At 39.0% G+C, this 23,804-nt stretch overlaps 1 protein-coding gene and 1 long non-coding RNA gene across 2 annotated transcripts in view; one reads left to right on the top strand and one right to left on the bottom strand.

Moving 5' to 3' along the window:
- CHIC2 (cysteine rich hydrophobic domain 2) overlaps positions 1 to 23,174 on the top strand; it is a 28,068-nt gene extending 4,894 nt beyond the window's left edge. Inside the window, exons 2-6 of the mRNA XM_082238321.1 lie at positions 12,026 to 12,080; positions 12,228 to 12,383; positions 16,911 to 16,967; positions 17,137 to 17,196; positions 21,396 to 23,174. Coding sequence (XP_082094447.1) covers positions 12,026 to 12,080; positions 12,228 to 12,383; positions 16,911 to 16,967; positions 17,137 to 17,196; positions 21,396 to 21,446 — 379 coding nt within the window. The 3' untranslated portion in view covers positions 21,447 to 23,174. The remainder of the gene's footprint in view (positions 1 to 12,025; positions 12,081 to 12,227; positions 12,384 to 16,910; positions 16,968 to 17,136; positions 17,197 to 21,395) is intronic.
- Positions 5,993 to 12,072, bottom strand: LOC309540968. Its single transcript, XR_014223588.1, has 3 exons — positions 11,987 to 12,072; positions 8,543 to 8,583; positions 5,993 to 6,264 (listed from the first exon to the last, which is right to left on the bottom strand). It is a non-coding gene; the product is annotated as an uncharacterized lncRNA (long non-coding RNA).
- Positions 23,175 to 23,804: the final 630 nt, after the last annotated feature.

Here is a 23,804-nt window from a genome sequence, read left to right as displayed (position 1 = left end):
GGCCCAATGGTCACAGAAAATCATAAAAATGCAGAAAAAAACCACAAGCTTCCATATTCTTGCAAACCCCTCCCCAACTGTTCTCCCAGCCACCCAGCACACAGAAATTCAAATCCAGAATTTTTTTTAAAAAACAGCAGAGTGGCCCAATGGTCACAGAAAATCATAAAAATGCAGAAAAAAACCACACAAGCTTCCAGATTCTTGCAAACCCCTTCCCAACACCAAGTCCTTGAATTCCAAACACCCAAACCCAAAATCCAAAACCTCCCAAAAAAGTTTTAAAAGCTTAACTTACCAAATGGCTGCAAAAGAAGTTTTGGAAAAGCTTCAAAAATCACCAAAGTCTTTAAAAACCTCAAAAAAGGCTACTATGTACACTGCGTTCTATGAGTTGCTCCTCAAAGTCAAGTCGCAACTGTATTAATGGTGTTAAGAAAAAGGAAACAAACTTGCAAGACGTTTTCGTCTTGCGAAGCAAGCACGTAGGGAAATTCGTCTTGCGAGGCAGCTCAAAAGCGGAAAACCCTTTCGTCTAGCGAGTTTTCTGTCTTGCGAGGCATTCGTCTTGTGGAGCACCACTGTAATCCTCTTTTAATAGAATTCTAGTCAGAAGTATAGTCCACTTAGGGGTCATCTGTCTAATTAAAGGTCTTTTTGATCATTATAGGTCTATTCCATAGTTTGCAGTTGAGGTCACGTGTAGGCACATTTGCTTACAGCAGCTTTTGCCAACTTGGTGACCTCCAGATTTTTGGACTACAACTCTCAGCAGCTCTAACCAGCATGGCCATTCCAGCTGGAGCTGATGGGAATTGTAGTTCAAAACAGCTAGAGAATATCAGGTTAGTGAAGGCTGGCTTACAGACTAAGCTTGTGCTTGCCATTTGGATTTGCTTTAGGGAAGTGTAGTGTGGTATGATAATGCTAGGTTAGCAGTATCTATGGCTATATCAGTTCAGTGATCAAATATATGTCTGCGAATTTACCTTCAAGGATTTGCATAGCTTAGTGTCTATTTGTGTCCGCATAACTGAACTGATATAGTAGCAAAGTGAAGAATGCTGATCACTTGATTTTAATTGTAGTTGTATATCTTTGGTTTGCATTTTATGGTCCTACTGTACATTGCCTTGAAACGTCTGCATAACAGACCATATATCAAAACCTTAATGATAAGTAATAGCAACCTAAATAAATATACTCCTTTGTCTTTTAAAAAAAATCCCTACCATAAAATGACATGTTAAATGTTAATATTAACATTTATGTAGTCTCAGGACTCTGCTTGGCTGTCTTTAGAACATAGAAATGACCTGATCCCTAGCAGAGAGTTTACAAAGTGCATTGAGAACAAAAATAATAAACAAGCCAATGCTGTATTGTATGAATTTCTCTAAGGTGGCTTGTTTTGGAGGTTGCTGTTGTTACAGAATATAGCTTTTGTCTCAGGAGGGATTCTGGCCTTCGGGAATATCTTCCTGCATGATCTACACCAGCTGATAATACACCATCAGAGTATCTTCTGGAGCTGTACTGCTGAGTCTGTTTTAGCTTCCGTATACAGTGCCCAATAATCTGCATGCCTAGGAGACCCAGTATAAAAGTGCACTGTTTTAGGAAATTCCAGAGACGTAACTATGCTAGTCTCTTCCTGATTACAGCAAACATGCACAAAAGTCTTTTAGCACTGAAAACTTGGAGGGGGGGTGTGAGGAACACCGTATTCCCTTGAGGGTAATCTGTCAGCTGCATGCTGCTAGTAGGCAGGGCTTCCCATTTCCTTTCCCTGCTTCTCCCACACCTTCTATGCTCTTGCATGGCCTAGAAAACATGTGTCCTGGGTTTTGCACTGGGACATGTTGCAGGGTATGGTGGCACCATTCACATAACACAAACTACCACAGAGGTATCATGGCTTGGCTTTTGAAAAACAGGGTATCTGCAGTACTTAGCTGATTCGGAACCACTGGCTTAGTGGATTGTGGGGTGTGGGGCAGATGACTCTTCTCAGATGTCCAAAGAGGTAGCTTGCAGAGAGCTTTTGAAATTCGGCCAGGAGGTGCAGATTGTACATGCCTGGCCTAAAGTATTAGCAGATTGTGGCATAGAAGTTTCATAGACGAGAGCCTCGTACATCAGATGAATGGAGTCGTCAAGTTACCAGAGATTTGTTTCACGAAATTTGTACACTGCTTGATTGTAAAACAACAACAACAACCTCAAAGTGCTTTACAAAAAAGATGTGTGGATTTAGAGGACCATTTAATGGTCATTTGACCCCACTGTTCAAAGTGACTATTCAAAACAGCAGTAATAGCAATAACCCAAACCTGCTAATTTAACAGCTATAGTGGAAGGGGAAAGCTTGATCAGTAAGCAGAACACTTTCTCTTCTAGCACAGGTGTGAAAATAGCATAGGCAAGCTAAGAAGATTGTGTTATTTCCTCTGATCACTTCATTGATGATGTGGACTCTAATCCACAAAAGTTTATGCCACAAAAAAATCTGTTAGCTTTCAACAAGACAATACTCTTTGTTTTTCCTAGCCATTCCAGTAGAGCAATTTGATTAGATTAGAAAATGGTTAATTAAGGTATGGAATGTTGCTCAGTTGACCTAATTGACAAACATAATAAGTTAGGTAATTATACAATTTAAAAGGAATAACAAGCATATTTTATTTTAAATCAGGCTGAATGCTTTTGCAAAACATGCATTTAATATTTATATAGCATTCATTTACAGCCTGAATTTTTATGTTTATTGTATCTTAACTTTGAATCTGTTTAATATTTCTATACTTAGAACAGGATAGTTTTCTCTTTTAGAGCATATGTTTTTCATATAAAATAAAACAACAACACTTTAATGTGGAGGGAAGAGCAGGACTTGGCCAGTGGGTCAGCTCCTTATCTCTTTCCCCTCTCTGCAGGTGAACTTTGACAGGTTGATGGGACCAACTGCCTGTCATTTACCTCATGTCACAATGACATCAGGTAACCCGTTTTTCTTTGCCTCATGGTTTGAAATCTTTGGAAGCATTGATGATTAGCTGGTTGCTGATACCTCAAAGTGCTACCATGGGGCTTGCTGTAGACTGATCAGCACTGACAGAAACCCCCACCCCCATCTGCACTAATAATTTTCTCCCGAAGCATCAATATTTTATAATATAGTACATGCTGTGACTTTGTTTTAGATCACAGTTCTTTTCAGACATGAGTTTACCGAGCACATCTGTCATACCATTTAAAACACTGATAACTCGTAGTATCATGCATTGTTTCAGGATATATAGTTAATTCCAGTGTTAAATCAGCACTGAGACTTGGATCTTCTATCAACTTGTCTAAAATTGAGTATGTTTCAACACTGTTTTCAAACAGACTTTTGTTTGTAGGACCACTTCCACACGACATTCAGTGAAAATTGCAACATGGATAAGTTTGTAACATGAATAAGCATCAACAGAAGTATAGTGGCTAGATCAAGGGAAGTAATAGTACCGCTTTTTCTGCCTTATTCAGCCCCTGCCCTGGAGTACTGTGTCCATTTCTGGGCACCACAATTTAAGAAGGATATGGACAGGCTGGAACATGTCAGCCAAAGTGATCATGGGTCTAGAAAACAAGGCTTATGAGCAATGGTTGAGGAAGTTGTGTAAGTTAAGCCTGGAAAAGAGGAGTCTGAGAGGAGATAGGATAACCATCTTCAAGAGCTGTTCGACAGTGGAATTTGCTGCCAAGGAGTGTGGTGGAGTCTCCTACTTTGGAGGTCTTTAAGCAGAGGCTTGACAACCATATGTCAGGAGTGCTCTGATGGTGTTTCCTGCTTGGCAGGGGGTTGGACTCGATGGCCCTTGTGGTCTCTTCCAACTCTATGATTCTATGATTCTATTCTATGATTCTATGAAATATCTCAAGGGCTGTCACATGGAAAATGGTGCAAACTTGTTTTCACCTCCAGAGGGTAAGACCCAAACCAATGACTTCAAGATACAAGGAAGGAGATTCTGACTAAACATCAGAAGGAACCTTCTGACAGAGCTGTTTGACTGTGGAAGGAAAGGTGGTAGAATATCCTTCCTTGGAGGTTTTTAAGTAGAGGTTGGATCTGTCATGGATACTTTTGTTGAAATTACTGCATTGCATGGGGTCAATGACCCTTGGGGTTCCTTCCAACTACTGCAGTTGCATGATTCTATATCTGGGATGCTGTCTTTGGGCAGCAGGACCCCTTTGTGCCTGCCAAGGGCTTCCCACCCCTCCCAAATTTTATTGCTGGTTGGGGTGGCGTGCTTTCTTTTTTTGCTGGGTGGGGTGGGATAGTTGTTTCCCCTTTTGTCAAGAGATTAGCTTGTATAAGTATTGCTGCTAACAGCTGTATTGTCGGAAGCAGCCCTTATAGTTCATTTACCTGACTTTCTTCCCAATGCTATCATGCTTGAAATCTTTCTGGAGGAATGTCTTTTGAAGAGACTCAACTTGGTTCCAGTGATCACATGAACGCTATTTATGAGGACTGGTGTTGGCTCAGGAGCCGAATACAGATGGTTTTTCAATACAGAATTCCTTTTGTTAATCTTAGAGGGTTTGCAAGACTCTTTCTGCAATACAGAGGAGGGTAACCTCCATGGGACTCTTCCAGGCTCCATCACCTCTGTCCAGGCAACAGCTTTCAACAGCCTTGTTCCATGCTTTCCTCAAGGGCTTTTGCCTGGCTGGAATGTTTCCTTGAATTTTGCTCATATTTCTTGCTTGCTCAGATGGAAGATAGAGAAAAGTGTGTGGTGTTTGGGTATAGAAACCTCTTATTTTTGTGAAGGTGGAACATAGCTTGCCGTACAACAGTAAAAGTCACACCTGTTGCTTCAATCACCACAGACATATGACTTTCACCTCTGCTTTGAAAAAAACTGAAATTTTCTTTCTACTAGAAGTGATTCTATGGTGGTCCAGTTCATGGCCCGAGGGCCGCATGTGCCCATCCAGACCTTTTTGGGCAGCCCTTGGAAACATTTGACATCCCTACCATTTATTGTGCTGTCTTCCCCAAGCTGGGTAAGTGAAATACTGGGCTTTAGGAAGGAGGCATGAGGACTCTGACACGGTCTCCTGCCTCCTTCCCAAAGTATAGTTAGTGCTTTCCCAGCTTTAGGAAGGAGGGGGGAGGGCTCCAGGACCCTGACAGCTCCTTTTACCTCCTTTCCAAAGCCCAGTGCCTTGCTTAGCCAGTTTTGGGATGGCAGTGTGAGGGCTGGACTAGGTTGTGTCAAATTTTGGCCTCCCTCCCATTCCCTCTGCACCACAAGGTGGTGTGTGGCTTACAGGTTCCATGTCTAAGTACTCTTGTGGCCCATTTTGTATGAAAAGTTGGATCCCCCTATTCTAGAGGGTTTGTGTGGGAAGGAGGAGAAATTTGCCCTTAGGGAAGTTTTTAATGACTGATGTTTTAATGTATTTTTAACCTTCTGTTGGAAGCCGCCCAGAGTGGCTGGGGTAGAAATAGTAAATTGTTATTATTTTTATTTTTATTCTTATTATTATAAAATGTAGTAGAGTGGACTCATTTCCTGGAATGTGTGATTATTCTTTTTTACAGAACAACTCTGGTAAAGTTAGTTGTACTAGGGAAATCAATGAGTGAAATCAGTGGGACTTGAATTTTTCACATTGATTTCTATATGACCTAAGTGTAACTAACTTATAGGGCAATATAGGCATGTCTTCTCAGAAGTAAATCCCATTGAGTTCAGTGGGGCTTACTCTCAGTTAAGCAGGTATAGGTTTACAGCCTTATTAATGCTCCCTTCCTGTGGAACGCCCTCCCTTCAGATGTCAAGGAGATAAAGAACTATGTAACTTTTAGAAGACATCTGAAGGCAGCCCTGTATCGAAAAGTTTTAAATGTTTGATATTTCACTATGTTTTACATATTCTGTAAGCTGCCCAGTGTGGCTGGGGAAACCCAGCCAGATGGGCGGGGGTATAAATAATAAAATTATATTGCTATTGTTATTATTCTGGACCCATCCCCTTATTTTTCTGCCTCAAGGCATGAATAATTCACATGAGGCAATAACTATGAATTCTTCAAATGGTGGTAATATAGCACTTGTGTGTACTGAGTGATAATAGCTATTAAGGTTTCACCTTGACAAGTTTGTTGTTGAACTGGCAGCACATATAGAAGTGTAGACCTCTCAGTCATGCATCCTTGATTTTCCTTCAAAGGGAACTTTGTGTTGATCCTCTAAGCTGCTGCGGTAGAAAATAAATGTTTTTAAAATAGGGCAGCCTCAGATGCAACACTAGTGGGGTAGCATGTATTATGTGCCGTCACTGCCCTCAGTTGTAGCATTTTTTAAAGTTGCTGGATAAATGCAACTTGTCTATGCAAGAGAGCTTTGGAATGCTGGACATAATAGAAAAGACCTTGGAGTGAAAAGGAAGGGTACTTTGTGTATGTGAGTGAGCATTCTGCAAGCATAGATACTCCTTGGCTGCTGGCAAATGTGCCTCTTTCTACAAATGGAAATTTGTTAAAGTATGAGAACAGGAAACTTGCTTCTTATCTGTCTTTACTTGTTCTTGTTGGAGTTCTAGCTGTGATGATGGATTGATTTAAATCAGATTTCCTGTCTTGTAAATTGGGCATTTGCTGAATAAATGTGCCTCATTGGTTGCTGTCATAATTAAAACACACTGATATGCAGCTAAGTAATGCTTATATGCAGAATACCTAGGAGCATAAAAGACTTAGTGAAAGAGATACAACTATCAAATTGTTTGGGTTTCTGCATGTCAGGACACTATTCAATACAGTGGTACCTCTGGTTAGGAACTTAATACGTTCCGGAGGTCCGTTCTTAACCTGAAACTGTTCTTAACCTGAGGTATCACTTTAGCTAATGGGGCCTCCCGCTGCTGCCGTGCGATTTCTGTTCTCATCCTGAAGCAAAGTTCTTAACCCAAGGTACTACTTCCGGGTTAGTGGAGACTGTAACCTGAAGTGTTTATAACCCAAGGTACCACTGTATCACTTATTTGAACAAATAGACCATAGAGAGTTAAGTGTGTTGTTTTTTGGCACAAACATACCAAACCTCCTAGAAGCAAAAGTGGTAATTAATTGGGCAAAAGTAGTATTTTTCCATAACATGTAAATAAATTTCCATGCTAATAATAAATAGCAAATGTGATACATGGCCTACTGCATTGTATTTGTAATGATCAGAAATCTCTCATATATATATATATATGCATGCGCTTTTTGATAAACTCACACTGAAGGGAAGTATAGATTTTAACTTGTATGTTTTAAATTCAAATTTCATATTGGCCCATATATTTAAAACCACACTTTTTTAAAAATAGAAAAAAATCAGTTGGTTTTATTCATTCAGCTGGGTAGACTTCTGTTCTAAATTTCAAGAAAGAAAAGTAAACATTCTGTTTTTAAGGCTTTTGTAGTGTTCGGAATGTATTTGGCTTCAGGTTTCTGTGTGTTGTGGAAGTTTTTGATATCCCTGTCAGCGAGAGAGCGAGGCCCAGGTTCCTATGGATAAAGTATACAAAACTTTGAACCTCGCTTCTCCCAGCGTGAAATTGATTTTGGTCCCCAGTACGTCTGGACCACTAGTTATTCCAGTGACTTTAGGGGGAAAATTAGATGTGGTAGGACAACCACAGGACCAATTCCTGAAGTCTTGCACATATTTTAACACTTGTAGAGTACTTATCCCAGTTCCTATGTTCTTATTCTCTGCATGGGAGTTATTAGTGGCTAATTATCAGGCCATCATGGTTCATTATGATTCTTTTTTTATGGTGTAATCTCTTCTCCACAGTTAATTGTGTTCTTGGGAGCAAAAGGTCAGACTTTTTTGACTACTAGAAAGAAAGAGGTCAAGATGAGAGAATAACACATGCCCTAAGAGCTTAAGATATTTCAAATGCAGCCGCTTGACCTTGCAGAGTCACTTATGGTTAAGGATGACATGATTACTTCCAGAGATTCTGCCGAAGTTCCTTGGCTTACACTTTAGATCTTCTGTTCATAAATCTGATTAATAACTAGAATGTGATTGAAGTGTATAGCTTATTTGATGTAACTTTGCATCAGTCAAACATTCATACACATACAGTAGCTGCCTTTCTTTTCTTTTTTCCATTTCTTAAAAATGTGTCCTAAGAATTGGTCCATTTTGTATACTCGTTCAATACTTTCAAAAGTGTCTAAATTATTATGGGAGAGTTCTAGTGGCTCTCTTTCCTCTGTACACCTTTTTTGAGGTACACATATACTAAAGAACTTTCAAACTGCTTTCTAACCCAGCCGTAAATTCACACTGTTATGACATTCTGGCTTGGAACCGAGGGTTGCAAGATTCTCAATATACCTGCAAGTTGAGATCCCAGTTTCTTGCCCTTCATTACACTACATATTCCACAGTAGGTCACTTCACAGTTTATGTGGTAGACATGTTTGCAGTCTGTGGCACCATGTCTGGCAATAGACACCATTATTTATACTTACCGTAAATACATTGCCAGTCCTTTATTATTTTTTCAAAGTGGCTGCAATAAAATATCAAATATAGCAGTCAACAATAAAAACAATGCAAAGTACAATAACTAAAATACAAATACAGTGGTGCTTCAGGTTACATACGCTTCAGGTTACAGATTCCGCTAACCCAGAAATATTACCTCGGGTTAAGTACTTTGCTTCAGGATGAGAACAGAAATTGTGCTCCGGTGGCGCAGCAGCAGCAGGAGGCCTCATTAGCTAAAGTGGTGCTTCAGGTTAAGAACAGTTTCCAGAACGAATTAAGTACTTAACCTGAGGTACCACTGTATAGCAATAGAAATGGTAAAAAAAGTGGCTCGGTTGCTTAATCAGAACTATAACGCTTTAACTTTCCCCTAAAACTGAAGACAAGTAGTGTTTCTTGGGGAAAAGTGTTGAAAAGACTTTGAATGTTCATGGAAAAGTTGCCACTTAATGTAGTTCCTCAACAGGTAGATCAAATAGGACCTGCAGCACAATGCTGCAGTGTATCCTCACCCCCTAACAAGAGGGCTCAGGGTGTCAGCCATAGTTCTGCATTACTAAGCCTTCAAGATACTGTAATCTGTAAGGGGCTTACGTGGGCCAGTTCTCTCACTATCTCTGTTTCACTCACATTCGTGTACACATGCACACACTTTCCCAGTTTTATTTTCTGACGCTTAACATTCTGGAAGCTATAGCATACCTGCTGGTCTGTTCGTGGTTTTCGTTTTGGATTTTTATTTTATTTTATTTATTTATTTATTTTTTTGCTGATGTATCCCTCTTTGCAGTGGCACCAATTTGACTCTTAAGCCTTTTGTCACTGAATCGCCCGAGTTTGCTATTGATGTTATGCAGCAGGCCTTCCCTGCCTATGTTGGCAGGTGTGGGGGGAAGCATTCTTGCAGGTGTAGTGTTCCAGACTTTTCAAGGCTTTAAAGGTGGTGGTCTGCACCTTGAATTGAGCTAGAAAATAATTGTCGGCTAGTGCAACTTGGAGTGGTCTTGGGATTCCCTGTTTGAAGCGAAGCCTGTCCATAAAAAAACAGGTGGTAGTAGGCACATATTGGGGAATTTCAGTTGTCTGTAGTTCCCTATATAGCTAGCTATATACATGCCAAACTAGTTTTCCCTAACAATACAGTACCATTCTCAGATAGTATGGCACTGAGAATGGCCATGCATGAATAATCTCATCTTTCCCACCAGTTTTGTAGAGGACCGCATATTTCTTGAGGTTCCCCACGTAGATGTGTTTGGGTTATGCACAACCATTTATGTGCGCAGTGATGGGAAATAAACTGATTTAAATTGCAAAAATGGCCCAGGAAGAGCAGAAAAAAGGCCCGAAAAGAGCAGGAAAACAACTAGGAGTTCCAGGAGCCTTTGCAACTCTGATCCCATGAGTCTTTGAACTGGCCTGTGGAGAGTTGGAGTTTGAGAAAGGAGGTGTGGAGGGAGTGATTGTGATGGAGTTTAGTGGATTTTTGGTGGCGCTTGGTGAAGTTTAGAAGGTATTTACAGACTTTTTAGATGGTGTTCTCCATGATACACGATTTCACATATACTAGCGGTACCCAGAAATGTAACCCCCATGTAAGTGGGGAGACGCCTATACAGTCGTACCTCAGGTTACATACGCTTCAGGCTACATATGCTTCAGGTTACAGACTCTGCTAACCCAGAAATAGTGCTTCATTATTATTTTTTTGAAAAATTTTTATTGGTTTTTCACACTTTATATAAACACAAAACAATACAAACAAACAAACACAAAAACAAACATGTATAATTTCAAATCCTTTTTTTCCCTTAAACCTTACTTCAGCGACTTCCCCATACCTTCCCTTTCTGCATCCCATTTTCCAAATTTGTTTCAGCAAATCTTCCCCTTAAATTTATCTAATTTTCACCTTGTTCTTTTCTTTTACTTTATCTTCTACAGCCGTAATCCCCATTTTTCTAAAACCTCAACATTTTAGCATTCATTAATTTTACAGTGTTTCTTAAGATGAATTTTAAATTTCTTCCAATCTTCATCCGCCGTCTCTTTCCCCCGGTCACGGATTCTGCCAGTCATTTCAGCCAGTCCCATGTAGTTCATCACCTTCATCTGCCATTCTTCCAGAGTGGGTAGATCTTGTGTCTTCCAATACTTTGCGATGAGTATTCTTGCTGCTGTTGTAGCGTACATAAAAAAAGTTCTGTCTTTGGCACCAATTGGCCGACAATGCCCAAGAGAAAGGCCTCTGGTTTCTTAAGGAAAGTACATTTAAGTACCTTTTTCATTTCATTATATATCATTTCCCAGAAAGCCTTAATTTTCGGGCATGTCCACCAAAGGTGATAAAAAGTACCTTCAGTTTCTTTACATTTACAACACAGAAATAGTGCTTCAGGTTAAGAACTTTGCTTCAGGATGAGAATAAAAATCGTGCTCCAGTGGCGCAGCAGCAGCAGGAGGCCCCATTAGCTAAAGTGGTGCTGCAGGTTAAGAACAGTTTCAGGTTAAGAACGGACCTCCGGAACGAATTAAGTACTTAACCCGAGGTACCACTGTACAGACAAATCCAACAACAGAAAGATGCAGTCAGCTGAATAATGGGATTGCAAGCAGTTGTCTCTTCTACTCGCCCATAACGGGGTTATTTCTGAATGTCAGAATGCATGCGGGTATCCCTTCAGCTGCACTTGCTTTTAGTAGATAAATTTTGTTTTAAATGAATGAGGAAAAGTGTTAAACCCAATCAACAAAGTAAGATGAGGCTGGAAGACTGTGCAGGATAAAAAGTCTGTGGATAATGCTGTGGATCGTGTAGTAGATCCATAGCAATTTGGAAACGCACAAGAATGTGTTCATGGTCCCTAAGTTTTGTCCTTTCTTCTGGAATCTTTGCTCTCACTTTTTTAGCTATATTTATGTCATGCGCTGTGGGTAAAACCTCAGCGCCTAGGACTTGCCGATTGCATGGTCAGCGGTTCGAATCCCAACGGCGGGGTGCCCTCCCGCTGCTCGGTCCCAGCGCCTGCCAACCTAGCAGTTCGAAAGCACCCCCGGGTGCAAGTAGATAAATAGGGACCGCTTACTAGAGTGAGATGAGCGCACAACCCTAGAGTCTGTCAAGACTGGCCCTTTACCTTTACCTATGTCATGCAAACATAGCTTTTTAAAGCATAAGCTACTTTGAGCTGGTAGTGCACTTTCCAAATAGATTATTGACATTTCAGTGAGACTTGCTTCACAACTTTATGCATCAATAGTGTTTGGTGTAGCTGTTACAGCACTTGCCACAGTAAATACATAACGTTAAAGGAGACAAAATATATTCCCTCCAACACTTGTGAGCTTATTGTTATGCAATGTAGTTCCCTGACTTTATTTTTCTTACCAAAGCAAATAAAATTACCCTGTAAAGCATGCCATACCATGTAGAGTTAAAGAATATGTTCGTTTTCTGTCTGCAGGTTTGGACTGAGCAACAAATTTGAAGCAGAATTTCCTTCGTCCTTAACAGGAAAAGTAAGTATCCATGGATTGAAATTCATAAGGAGAGTTGACAGAGATTGTAATTTTGTGAGTTTAATGTTGCTTTTAAAACAGAAATGGATTTGTTAATGTAAATCAGACATTAGATTTATCACAATGCTTCATGGTTCTTTCTTGCAGGTTGCACCTGAGGAGTTTAAAGCCAGCATCAGCAGAGTGAATAGCTGTCTTAAGAAGAATCTTCCGGTCAATGTCCGATGGCTGCTTTGTGGCTGCCTTTGTTGCTGCTGTACTTTAGGTTGTAGTATGTGGCCAGTGATTTGCCTCAGTAAAAGAGTAAGTTTGATCATACTCATTGCCACATGGGTTATCATATAACCTCAGCTTCCAAGTTCAAGGCTTCTTTCCTCTGTGCCTTATTCTGCTTTACAAATACTTTTTTTAAATGTTAATTTTGAATGTTAATGTTACTTTCCTGGGCTTGCTTAACACAGTGGTTTCAACTTCTATAGTGGCTGAAGGTACATAGAAAACTAACACTAGCCACTGTGAAAAATTCAACCGTTAAATGTGAATATAAAGATTTTATCAATTTTGTGTTAGTTTGTCTTCATGTAACTGTTGAACTGAGGGAATGGTAGTGTAATTTCCATCAGAGGCTTTTGTTATTTTTTCTAAGTTGCTTAGACATATCGTTACCCACTTGGATAGGATCTACCATAACTGTAATTTAATTGATTTGAATATTTTATAATTTCTGTAACTTGCCCTGGGATTTATGGTGAAGGGTGGGTAGGAATTCTAACAAGTGAATGTACATTGAAAAGTTGCATATATAACTAGCCACTAAACACAAGATCTCTAAATTCTGTTGACACCCTGCCACTCAACATTGACATGATGTCCACAGATTTTCCTCATGCACAAACCTGAGATGAAGGCTTTTCACGGTTCCTAGTACAGTGGTACCTTGGTTTACGAACTTAATCCATTCCGGAAGTCCGTTCTTAAAACATAGCATTCTTAAACCAAGGCATGCTTTCCCATAGTAGCGGGGGACTCAATTTACAAATGGAACACACTCAACAGGAAGCGAAACATGTTCTTATTCCAAGGGAAAGTTCAGAAACCAAAACACCTACTTTCAGGTTTGCATCATTCTTAATCCAAGTTGCTCATAAACCAAGCTGTTCTTAAACCAAGGTACCACTGTATTTAAATCCTAGCAGCTAGGTCTCATTTATATGCAAATTACAAAATAAAGCTGGAACAAGAAAAAAAAAGTTTTTGGCGCACTCTAAAGTTTCATTACACATTGTTCTTAAAGACTAATGTATTATGTATTTGAGCTCTTTAGCAATTGAAGTACTTAAGTTAATGCCCACTTTGTGCTTTAGAATGGGTTGTACCAAATCTGAAAACGGTTGTTTTGCATTTACTGGCAGGGGGACATAGGATTTTCATATGATGCAGGTGACTGCTGAAGGAGAAGTGTTACATTTAGTATAAAGATTACATTCAATCTGGAATTTTAAATGATTTAATTTAAATTGTAATTTTTTTAATCTAGCGAGGGAAAAGACTACTTCATTGTTACATTAGGCTTGTTTAGCTTTTTACTCAATAGAAAATAGGTAGAAAAGGTTGCAAAGCTGTGCATTCATGCTTAGGAGTTAGTTTCACTGAACTCAGTAAGACTCCTTTAGCAAACCTGCAGAGGATACATCCACAAGTGTACCGTGTACAAGTGTATCATGTCTCTCTCTAGTTCCTGTATTAAACCCTGTTTGATGCAGATTACATAAATAATTGTGTATAGTTTCACAATAAGAGTGGTTTTGAACTAAAAAATAAATTTCATGGTTAACTATGATGTTGAAAGAAGAAACAACCGCCACGTTTACCTTTTACATTTTCCTAGTAAACTTTCTTCCACTTAACTTTTGCATCGTTGTTGTTAGCAAATAATGTGCTCTCTAGTATGCCACTGATGGAAAATCTACAGGGTTGTCATCCCCGTCAGCTGGGAAAGTTGCTCAAATCAAGAGCCCCTTTTGGGTTTTGAATGTCCTCACCTGCTCCTCACTGTAAATCATTGAGATGTCAAGTGTGGTGATTAATTAAGCTGCACGTGCAAGTCTTTCCCCCCCTTCACCTGTCAAGTAGGGAAAAGGAAGCTTGGTGTCGAGAATTGTGCGACGCTCTTTAATTCACTTTTTCTTCCCCCGGCTGAGAGGTACTTGCTAATGTTTCATTTAAACTTTCATTCACCTTTTGTATGGCTGATGGGGTTGGGTATTGTTGAGTGATTTTATAAATGTTGCAAGCTGTTTGTACATGCGACGACTTACAAATAATAATTTACAAAATTAGTATTTGTAGGGGGGAAAAACTTACATGCTTGAGGTATACAACAGTGTTACCTACACTTAGGCTTTGGCAATACAGTGTGTTAAAACTGAAATACGAGTGATGCACAATTTGTCTTCTACATCCGTGTTGCCTGCTTAATACTAACTGCTAATAATTTGTTTTAAGCTGGCTAATATGTTTCCTTCAAATTCAGTGCCCTTTCTAACTTCATAGTTAAGTCCTTCATTCCCTCAATACGAGTAACAATAGTTGAATGTTAAAATTTGTTTCATTAAAAGATGTCTCTGCGTAGTGTTGCATTAAGTTTCTGTATTCACTTTCCTTTCTAGGGTGCAAAGTGTTTTAACTCCCCTAGTATTTGGGAAGCTGGTTTCTTTTCTGTCTTTTCTCCTTCCCCTCCGTGCAGGCAGTGAAATTTAAATTGTACAGCAGTCTTAATCTATTATTTAAAAGGTTCTAGCAAGGAAGATTACAAGGTAGCTTCACATTTTTGAATCGGTTTTGCCATTGGTTTAGCAGCGGGTGGGCAGGCAGATGCCTGCTCGGAGTAGAACCTATTGCCATTTTTCACCATTGATAGAGTAGCCTTTCAGAGTCAATGAGCTCTGTCAATGTGAGCTTGTCAAGGCTACAACTTCATAGACCTGAGAGGCGGTTTGAGAGGTCAGCCCTTTTCAGGTTTGCTGTGATGCAAATGAGCTTTAATGCTTAAACAACTATTGGAATTTTTATGTCTGCTCCTTGTTCTTTTTTCTTCACAAAGTCATTGACGAGACATTCAGTGCTTTTTAAATTGGAAGTTGCATTGTGCTAAAGACCTAGTACAGATTTACGGAGGGCTGAAAGCAGTTAGATCATGTTCTTTTCATGGTGCGATTAGAATCAAATCGATTTCCCTACAGCCTTCAGCATTCAGATGGCAATTTTAACAAAGCTTAGGGGGCTAGACAAGGGACAAAACGACTGAACTGAATGTTAATTACACTCTGCAGCCTTATTTTCTTTTGATTTGGAGCTGACTGGCAACTAAATTAACAAAAGTGTGACCATAACTGCTGCCCTATTTTCATTTAAAAGGAGAGCAGACTCTAAAAGGCTATCTTGACAAAGAAACAAGTGAGGTCTGCTGATCATTGTTAGAGGGCAGGCACTGTCTTTAATAAAATAAAATAAAAAGTATTGGCCAAAAGGAACAGAACTTTAAAAAACAATGTAATGACTTTGTCCTTGCTATTAAAATGTGTCCCAGGGTTCTTGGGAATCCCTTCTATTTTCGAAATATAATGAAAAGGTAAAAAAAATAAAATCCTAATAATTATTCATGCCTAACAAAGTTGATTCTTTCAAGTAGCTAGAGTTCAGGTTTATGCTCTTGTGATTGTTATAAATGAAAAGATACCACTATATGTATTTTTTTGCCTTTCGTGTATATTCAGTAGGTTTGATGATGAATGCTTTTAAGTAGTTCTTAAAAAAACATGCTTGTTCACTTGCTGCACCAGTGTGCATTTTATAGCACCTCTTGTTTAGCAGTAGTTGAAGTGCAAGATGCTTCTCAGCCCCCCCCCCTTTCCCCCTCCCCAACTTCTCTTTGCCTTGTATGGAAGCTGCAGCTGTATGAAGTTGAATTTGCCACAAGGCTCAGTGATCCATGCCTCTGCACCTGCAACTCTGGTCTCATCTCAACACCTGGTGTTGTGATTTATCCTCCCTATTCATAAGGACTAGTAAATCCCATTTTACTACTGAGCAGTCGATGATACGGCAGTCAAGTGACCATAAACAGCAGCAGGACGTATTTCTAAATCAGAACACCAACTGCATCTTCAGAGTAGCAGATTTAGTGCAAGGGGATTTAAATAGTTCTCTTAAAGCTGGATAACTTAAATTCAAGGGACTTATCAATGTGCAGATTTCCAAATATTCTGGAACAATTTGTGCATTAATGAGAAACCGTAGATTAACATTTTAGAGCTCCAGTATGTGAAATTAGTCAACAGCACGGCATTTTGCATGAATGATAGTTATCATAACGTCTACGCACAGTATGTGGAAACTATCCCATGCTTGATGTGCAGTCTGTTTGTTTCAAGTTACTTGAATTATGAGGTAGCTTAGTTCCATTAACTTCAATGGATCTAAATTGACTCACTTAACAGTGTTAGTGAATAAAGCACTTTTGGGTTTTAAAAAAACCTTTTATTAATGTACAGCTTTGTAGATAAATACATTTTCCAGCCATTTAAATATTTCTTAGTGTTGTTTTTTTATTTGGTCGCTGAAACCATTTTTTGAAACACACACCTCTTTATCCTAGCTATAATTAATACCAGAAAATTTGCAGTACGGCAGACCACCCTGTACTGAAGTTGCTGTCCTTTACCACGTTTCTCTTCCACCCCAGCCACCTTTTCCACACAAAGGCAGCTGCAAAACAAACTTTTTTCCAAAGCTGCTCAAGAGTAAAATTCTTTCTCATTTGTCTTCCAGACACGAAGATCGATTGAGAAGTTATTAGAATGGGAAAACAATAGGTTATACCACAAGGTGAGTGCCGCAGGGAGCAGCTTCGTACTGCTGGGGCCTGAATTGCACAGTATGGAAACAGATGCTTTTGTTGAACGCGAAATATGAAAGCTGGACAAATGGACTAGTCTCTGTGCCGGCGATAAAACACAGCTCATTTTTCTTCCCCCTTTTTCTCCCTGTTGTCTAGCTGTGCTTGCATTGGAGGCTAAGCAAAAGGAAATGTGAATCGAATAACATGATGGAATATGTAAGTTAAAGGGCTGTTTTGTGCATTTCTCTATTAAATGATCATTTATTTTGCTTCTGATCTTATTCTTTCCACGATTATTAATCAGCAAAGGTGTCAGGAGCTTAATCGCCTGAGTGGCAAGGATTTTCTACGGTTCACAGATGTATGGTTTCATGCGCAGGGCTGATTTATAAAGTTATGAATGACTTGAAAACAAGGCTTCACTGTGTTCCGGGGGAAAAATAATAAATTAATTGCCAAGATAAAATAGCTTGAACGTGCGTTGATGGGGTGTGAAATTTTCAGATGCTGTATAAAAAGAATAACTGCAACTTTGGTTACGCAGCGAGTTAGTTGTGGACTGTTTTATATAATGCTAATCGAGTCTCAGTGTATGGAAGGAGACCTTTCAACTAAGCTGTTGGAGCTTAGGAAACCTTTAGACTTTGTCGATTTTAACTGCCCCCATACCTCAGCAGTCTTGAAAGTGGCTTGAGCTTTTACTAGCTTCATTCAAATGTTTTAAAAGTCAGGCCTGATAATAAGAGCGTGATGTGTCGGTTTTGGCTCTCATTCTCTAGCTCTAAAGATTATACAGAAGATGAGGAGGATTTCTTGAAAGACTTTTCATGGGGTGCATTTGTTTCTGTCCCCCACACCCCACCCAGCAATCAGTCCTTGTAGTTTTTTCTTATTTCATTTCACTTTGCTGCGCCTTTAAATTTTTCAGTTGTGTCTATGGAAAGTGGCATGTGAAAAGATACTTAACTGCTTTAAAACAAATAAGCCCTTGCAAAACATGCTAGTATTAGGATTTTTTAAAAAAAAACACAAGCAGGGGTTAACAATTAAATTAAGAGTAACCCCCAGTGGCATCTAGCTTTAGCTATTTCTAACACATCCATGCCTTTTAATTATATATCTTGTCTATTCTCTAACACAATACATGCATTATAGACAGTATGTTAAAAGATTGATTTAAAACAGTGCTTAAATAGTTAGAAATTATCTTAAAATCATCTTTTCTGTTAGCACTGAAGAAAAGGGGAAGTACTAAGGCCTGTATCTAGCCTAAAACATAAAAGCCTTCCTAAAATGCCTTTTTTCCAGAGTAGTTCTATTCAACTAACTATTTCTTTTTAACATCTATTATACTTAACATGTTAATTTATGATCATCTATTATAGTGAACATGTTAATTTATGATCATAGACTCATGATAACTTCACAGTAATTGGAGGCAAGAAAGAAAATTTGACACAGGTTTTTGAGGTTGGCCTGTGTAAAGAATTCAGTTTTGTATTTTCATTACTGAATGCTTCTGGTCTCTTAAAAATCCACTCACATTCGAGGTCCACAGTCCTGAGCAAATTTATGTTGAGAATGTGCCTAATTAAAATTAGTGTTTTTCAACAAGGTGTTCAGGCATTGATGAAAGTTGTTATTGTAATTTCCCAGCCCAATGTAGAATTGTTTTTTAAAATTAGTTTAAATTCAGGTACCCCTTTAGGCAACATTTATTATTGGTGGGAATGTGATAGAGCAGTGGTTCCCAATTATCTTAAGTACTGTGGACCTCCTGTTTTTCAAAAGCCAAGCCATGGACCTCCTACTTTTGAAAATTTGGATACCTCTATGGTAGTTTTTGTTATGTGAATGGTGCCACAGACCCCCTGAATGGGTTACATGCATGGTTCCCAATGTGGGGCACACGCCCGACAGCGGGGCAGTTTGATTTTTAAGGGGGGCAATTTGAGAATGAGTTATTAACAGTTAATGGCCTTTTAGGCTTCCTAAAGAACTTCCTAAAGAAGTTCGCTTTTTGAATAATAAGAATTATATGTCATGGGGGGGCATCAATATTTTTGAGATGCTTAGGTGGGGCATGGCCAGAAATAAGGTTGGGAACCACTTGGTTACACAGACCACCAGTTGGGAACCACTGTGATAGACCAACAGCACTGTATTTAAACTTTTTACAACTAAACTGCACACTTACTTGGTGAAAAGGGCAATGTGTTGGTTCCAAAACAGAAACTTGCCATTCATGGAAGGGGAACCTTTGGGTCCATGCTATTGTCTTCAGTGGAACATTCCCCCCCCCCCTTATGAAAATAGGCAATATGTAGTTGAAGACTACTTCTGGATCAGTCTAGGAGGCCTACAGACTTGGGTCACTTTCTGTGTTGTTCATTATAGTACAATAAGTTATTCTCAAATAGAAACACAGAACTAGCTGAATATTAACCTTTCACAATTCCGCAAAGGGTAGTAAGCATTTGAGTAAAATGAGAGACTTGCTGCTGTACAGCGTGGCAAGCATCTCAGTGTTGCCACAGTTAGGAAGGTAGATAAATTGGAAAATGGAGTAAACAGATCCTTCTGCCTGTTTGTTTTCATCGGGGAGATCATCTCTTGTCCTGCTAAAGCGTCATTTTAATTGTTGAAACAATCACATGTGTAACTAGGGGCCAAATGTGGTAGTCCAAAAGAGAGACCATCTACATCTGTGGAAACATGTTTTTGGTAATCTAGCTACTTTCCTACTATTCCCCCAAGACTGTGAACCAAAATTAATTAACAGAATAGGATGTAACCTCCCTGCTCCTGCTTGAAACAAAACAATACATGAAGTGATCATTCTCTGTATTCATGGATATACTTGGAACAGGTTTTTCAAGTAAGAAATCTATATTGGTGGAGACAGTAACCCTTGAATGCCAAAAGAAAAGGGAATGGTGGGGTTGGGGTTGGGGATGAAAATGTTGAAATTGTAAGCTTAACTTAATTTTAACTGAGTTACACAACTGATGTAGTCTGCTTTTACATTTAACAAAGCTTCCTTTTAAAGGGTCACACTTAAATGGTTGTTAGCTTTTTGAATGCTGCTGTAATTGTTTAGGCGCACAGAAAGTCTTGCTCACTGGCATGTTTCCTTTGAAACTCTTGTAAAAATTATCTTCAGTTTCACAAGATTTTTACCCTATGGCATTGTGGCTCTGTTAGGCAAGCATAGGCCAAAGTTGCCCTCATTATGCAGGACTAGTTGCCTGTGTCGGTATTTTTGTATTAATAACTGTGTTTATTTTACTTGGCTAAAACCTTATGAACCAAGCAACTGGTTCTTTCAGAAATTCATGAATGAGTCTTGTGCATGTATCTGTAAGCCGTCGTGCAAATAGTTAAGACAACTAGTTCTGTGTGCACAAGGAGGGCTTTGAACTTGTGTTTTTTCACACATCAAACCAATCTTTGTGTGCCTCGTCTGTGAGGGGCCCGGAGGGAAGCAACACAAAAACGGGCTTTTTAGGAATGGCTCCCCACTTGTGCAGTGCTCTCTCCAGGCAGGATCACCCGGTGCCTTCATTTAGGTGCCAGCCAAAAACATCCTTCTTCTCCCTTGCCCTTTGGCTTATTAAGCAATCTCTGTCCTTTTAAACTGTGCTAGGTGGTGGTGGGGTTATTATTTTTGTTTGTTACTATGCTGGGCATTTTTGTATCTTCATATTGTAATTTGCTCTGTGGTCCTCAGATTAAGGGTGGGATAGAAAATTAATTAATTGATGATGATGATGATAAATAATAATGATAGCAGCATCACAACCTCTTACAAGAGCAAAAACATTGCATTGTGTGAAAAGGGACCACTTTGGCTCTAGGTGGTTACATGCTACATCTGCAACCCAGCCAGATGGGTGGGGTATTATTATTATTACTATTATTACTACTACTACTACTACAGTAGTCATACCTTGGTTGTTGAACACCCTGGAACTCAGACGTTTTGGCTCCTGAACGCCGCAAACCCGGAAGTGATTGTTCTGGTTTGCAAACGTTCTTTTGGAACCTGAACCTGAATGGGGCTTCCGTGGCTTCTGATTGGCTGCAGGAGCTTCCTGCAGCCAATCAGAAGCCATGATTTGATTTTCGAATGTTTTGGTATCCGAACAAACTTCCGGAACAGATTCCATTTGACCAAAGGTACGTCTGTACTACTACTAGTAGTAGTACTAGTAGTAGTTGCTGGGAATTGCAAGTTGGGAGAGTGCTGAAAAATGCCTGTGGGTACATGTGCCTCACATAACTGTTTGGATCCCTTCCATAGTTTTTCCTTTAGCACAGTAAAAGCTTTAACATTGCTGAGATGTTTAAAAATGGACAGTGCCATTAATTACTCACTAAATGTATATATTTTTTTCTTTCTCTCTTTTACACAGGTCATTCTTATAGAATTTTTACCAAAGACACCAATTTTCCGACCAGATTAGCATTTGCTTTACTTTAGAGACTTACCCAAGTATATTGTCTTTTTTCCAATGGTGCCTTGCTTGGTGCTCTCCTGGTGATGATATAGCATTGGTTCTACATAATATTGTGGTTTCTTCATTCTTTTCTTTTGTAACGGCATGTTCAAAGTGCATTTTGTCAAATTTTGCGGAAGTCATTTCACGCAGACGTCAGTGTAATTTATTTCCTGTCCCTTTTCCGTTGTTGATGTATCCTGATTTTTCCAGAGACTTTATATATACATATATCTATGTATGTGTGTGTTTCTGTGCGTGTATATATACATATATAGCTATAAACATAAAACCAAAAATAGCTATAAGTAAGAAGTTATTTTTAACCCCATATAAATTGTGAAAATTGGCAATCACTTTAATCTATGCACTTGCATCTTCTCTGAATCTCTGCATATTTTGCCAGCGACATACTTGTATATATCAGAGTTTTTCCTTCTCCTTTCTGGAACGTAAATCATCCACCTGTGAGGCGACAAGCAGCATTTCTTGATACCCAAACATTGGTTCACCTTTGCGCATTTCTCTATTCCATGAAGAAGTACCATCTACTCTGAAGATGTTCTTCTCAAGAAACTTGAAATTGGATTGCTAGTATTCCACTAGAAGAATTTGTGATAGATTTGCATGTGTTCAGTGGTTAATACTGCTCAGGATCATAAAAATAATTAGTATTTCATGGGGGACTGGTACACACGAAACACTGGTCAATCCTGCTGGGAATAAGAGAACTGGGATTGAGGGGGAAGTGGAATTTGTGATCGCCAAACCTGCTCCCATACTCTTAATCCTGGTTCAGAATAGACCAGTTTTTTGTATGTGTGCACCTACTCTGTGTGTGTGTGTGTGTGAGAGAGAGAGAGAGAGAAAGAGAGAGAAATTATGTATGTACATACTGTGTGGCTAATGCCATGTAACAGCTTTACTGTTTTTATTGTTTACTAGATCTAATAGTACACAAGGATGCAAGCTTGTCAGAAAAATATTTGTTAAATACTTCAGTAGTTTGAGTTTTTAAATGTTGCAGTGTTTGGCTCCAGGTCAGAGAAAGGCAGTCTCAATTCCTATTGAAATTGATGGGTTACGTTAGTTGTGGCTAACTTTTAAAATCCCATTCATTTCAGCGGGATTTGAGCACAGTTAAGTTTCTATAATTATTTCAGGTGGAGTCTTTGTATGTAAAACATTTACAACATTGTACCGGAAGCTACAGATGTGTTGATGATTTTTACATCTGTTTATCAGATGTTCAAATCAAAAATTAGTGAATTGGCTGAATAGCTTACTGAATGTACTGGATAAATACTTACTGCATCCCAGCTTTTTTTCTCTTTTCTATGTTTACATGGTTAGCTTTCTGTTTATTGTTTGCACAAGAAAGCATTAAAAGAAATGGATATGTGATAGTATGCTTTGGTCAGGGCAGTTTTTAGTTTTTTGGCTGTGCATATCTTCATATGTTGTGTTAAAGCCTACTTAATACAACTATTTCTGAAAAGCTTGGGGTTGTTTTTTTTGAGCTTAACGTACATGAACTATAACTTATGTTAAGGGCCCATTCTTCATGTAGCAGAGCAATAATGTGAATAGCCAACAAATGCATTCTGCTTACTATTTGTACTATGAAAAGTTTACCCCACTGCAAGGATTCCATTTTCCTTCATTTAAATACAGTTTCACTTTATTGTCATTATACAGATATGTTTATTGTGTATTTTTCAATGCTTGCTGTTCATAGCAGATTTTCATTAGGAGAAGCATCTTTTGTAAAGGAAAGAATTTCCAGGAAAGTATTTCAAATCACCTTTTGTCTGGGCTCTATTTTTGCATATCACAATATACAGTTCTTCCAAAATGTTCTTTTAATCTGGTAATAATTGGGCATGATCTGGCCAAAGTTAGGCATTTCTATATCACATTGATTTCAGCGGGACTCTTTCCCACTGAAAACCATGCAGTTGGCTTTGGCTGGCTCATGTGCACTGCTCTTTGCAGACAGTATCTGTCTGTATGCTTTTTAAAATATAAGGGCTTTAAAAATGCGTAGTCTTAAACAAGTATCCAAAAACGATCATTTGCTGTCCATGATCTGCTTTTCCTTGAAGAAAGAATTATAAAGCATTTCCCCTTATCTATGAGCATTCTATTGTATGTGTTAAAACATTTGCATGCTTTGGAAACACCTTCATAATACAGACTTGGGCCATAATCTAACACAGTTTGCTTAAATTGGTTTATCTGAGGAGGCTTAATTGTGGCTAGATCTGTGTTGGATTGTGGCCTTGATTAAGACGGAAAATCCATTGGTATTGCTCAACTGACCAG

Source organism: Podarcis vaucheri (genome assembly GCF_965113315.1).
Source record: "Podarcis vaucheri genome assembly, chromosome: 9".
NCBI classification, from domain to species: domain Eukaryota; kingdom Metazoa; phylum Chordata; class Lepidosauria; order Squamata; family Lacertidae; genus Podarcis; species Podarcis vaucheri.
This window is presented reverse-complemented; position numbering and strand designations above follow the sequence as displayed.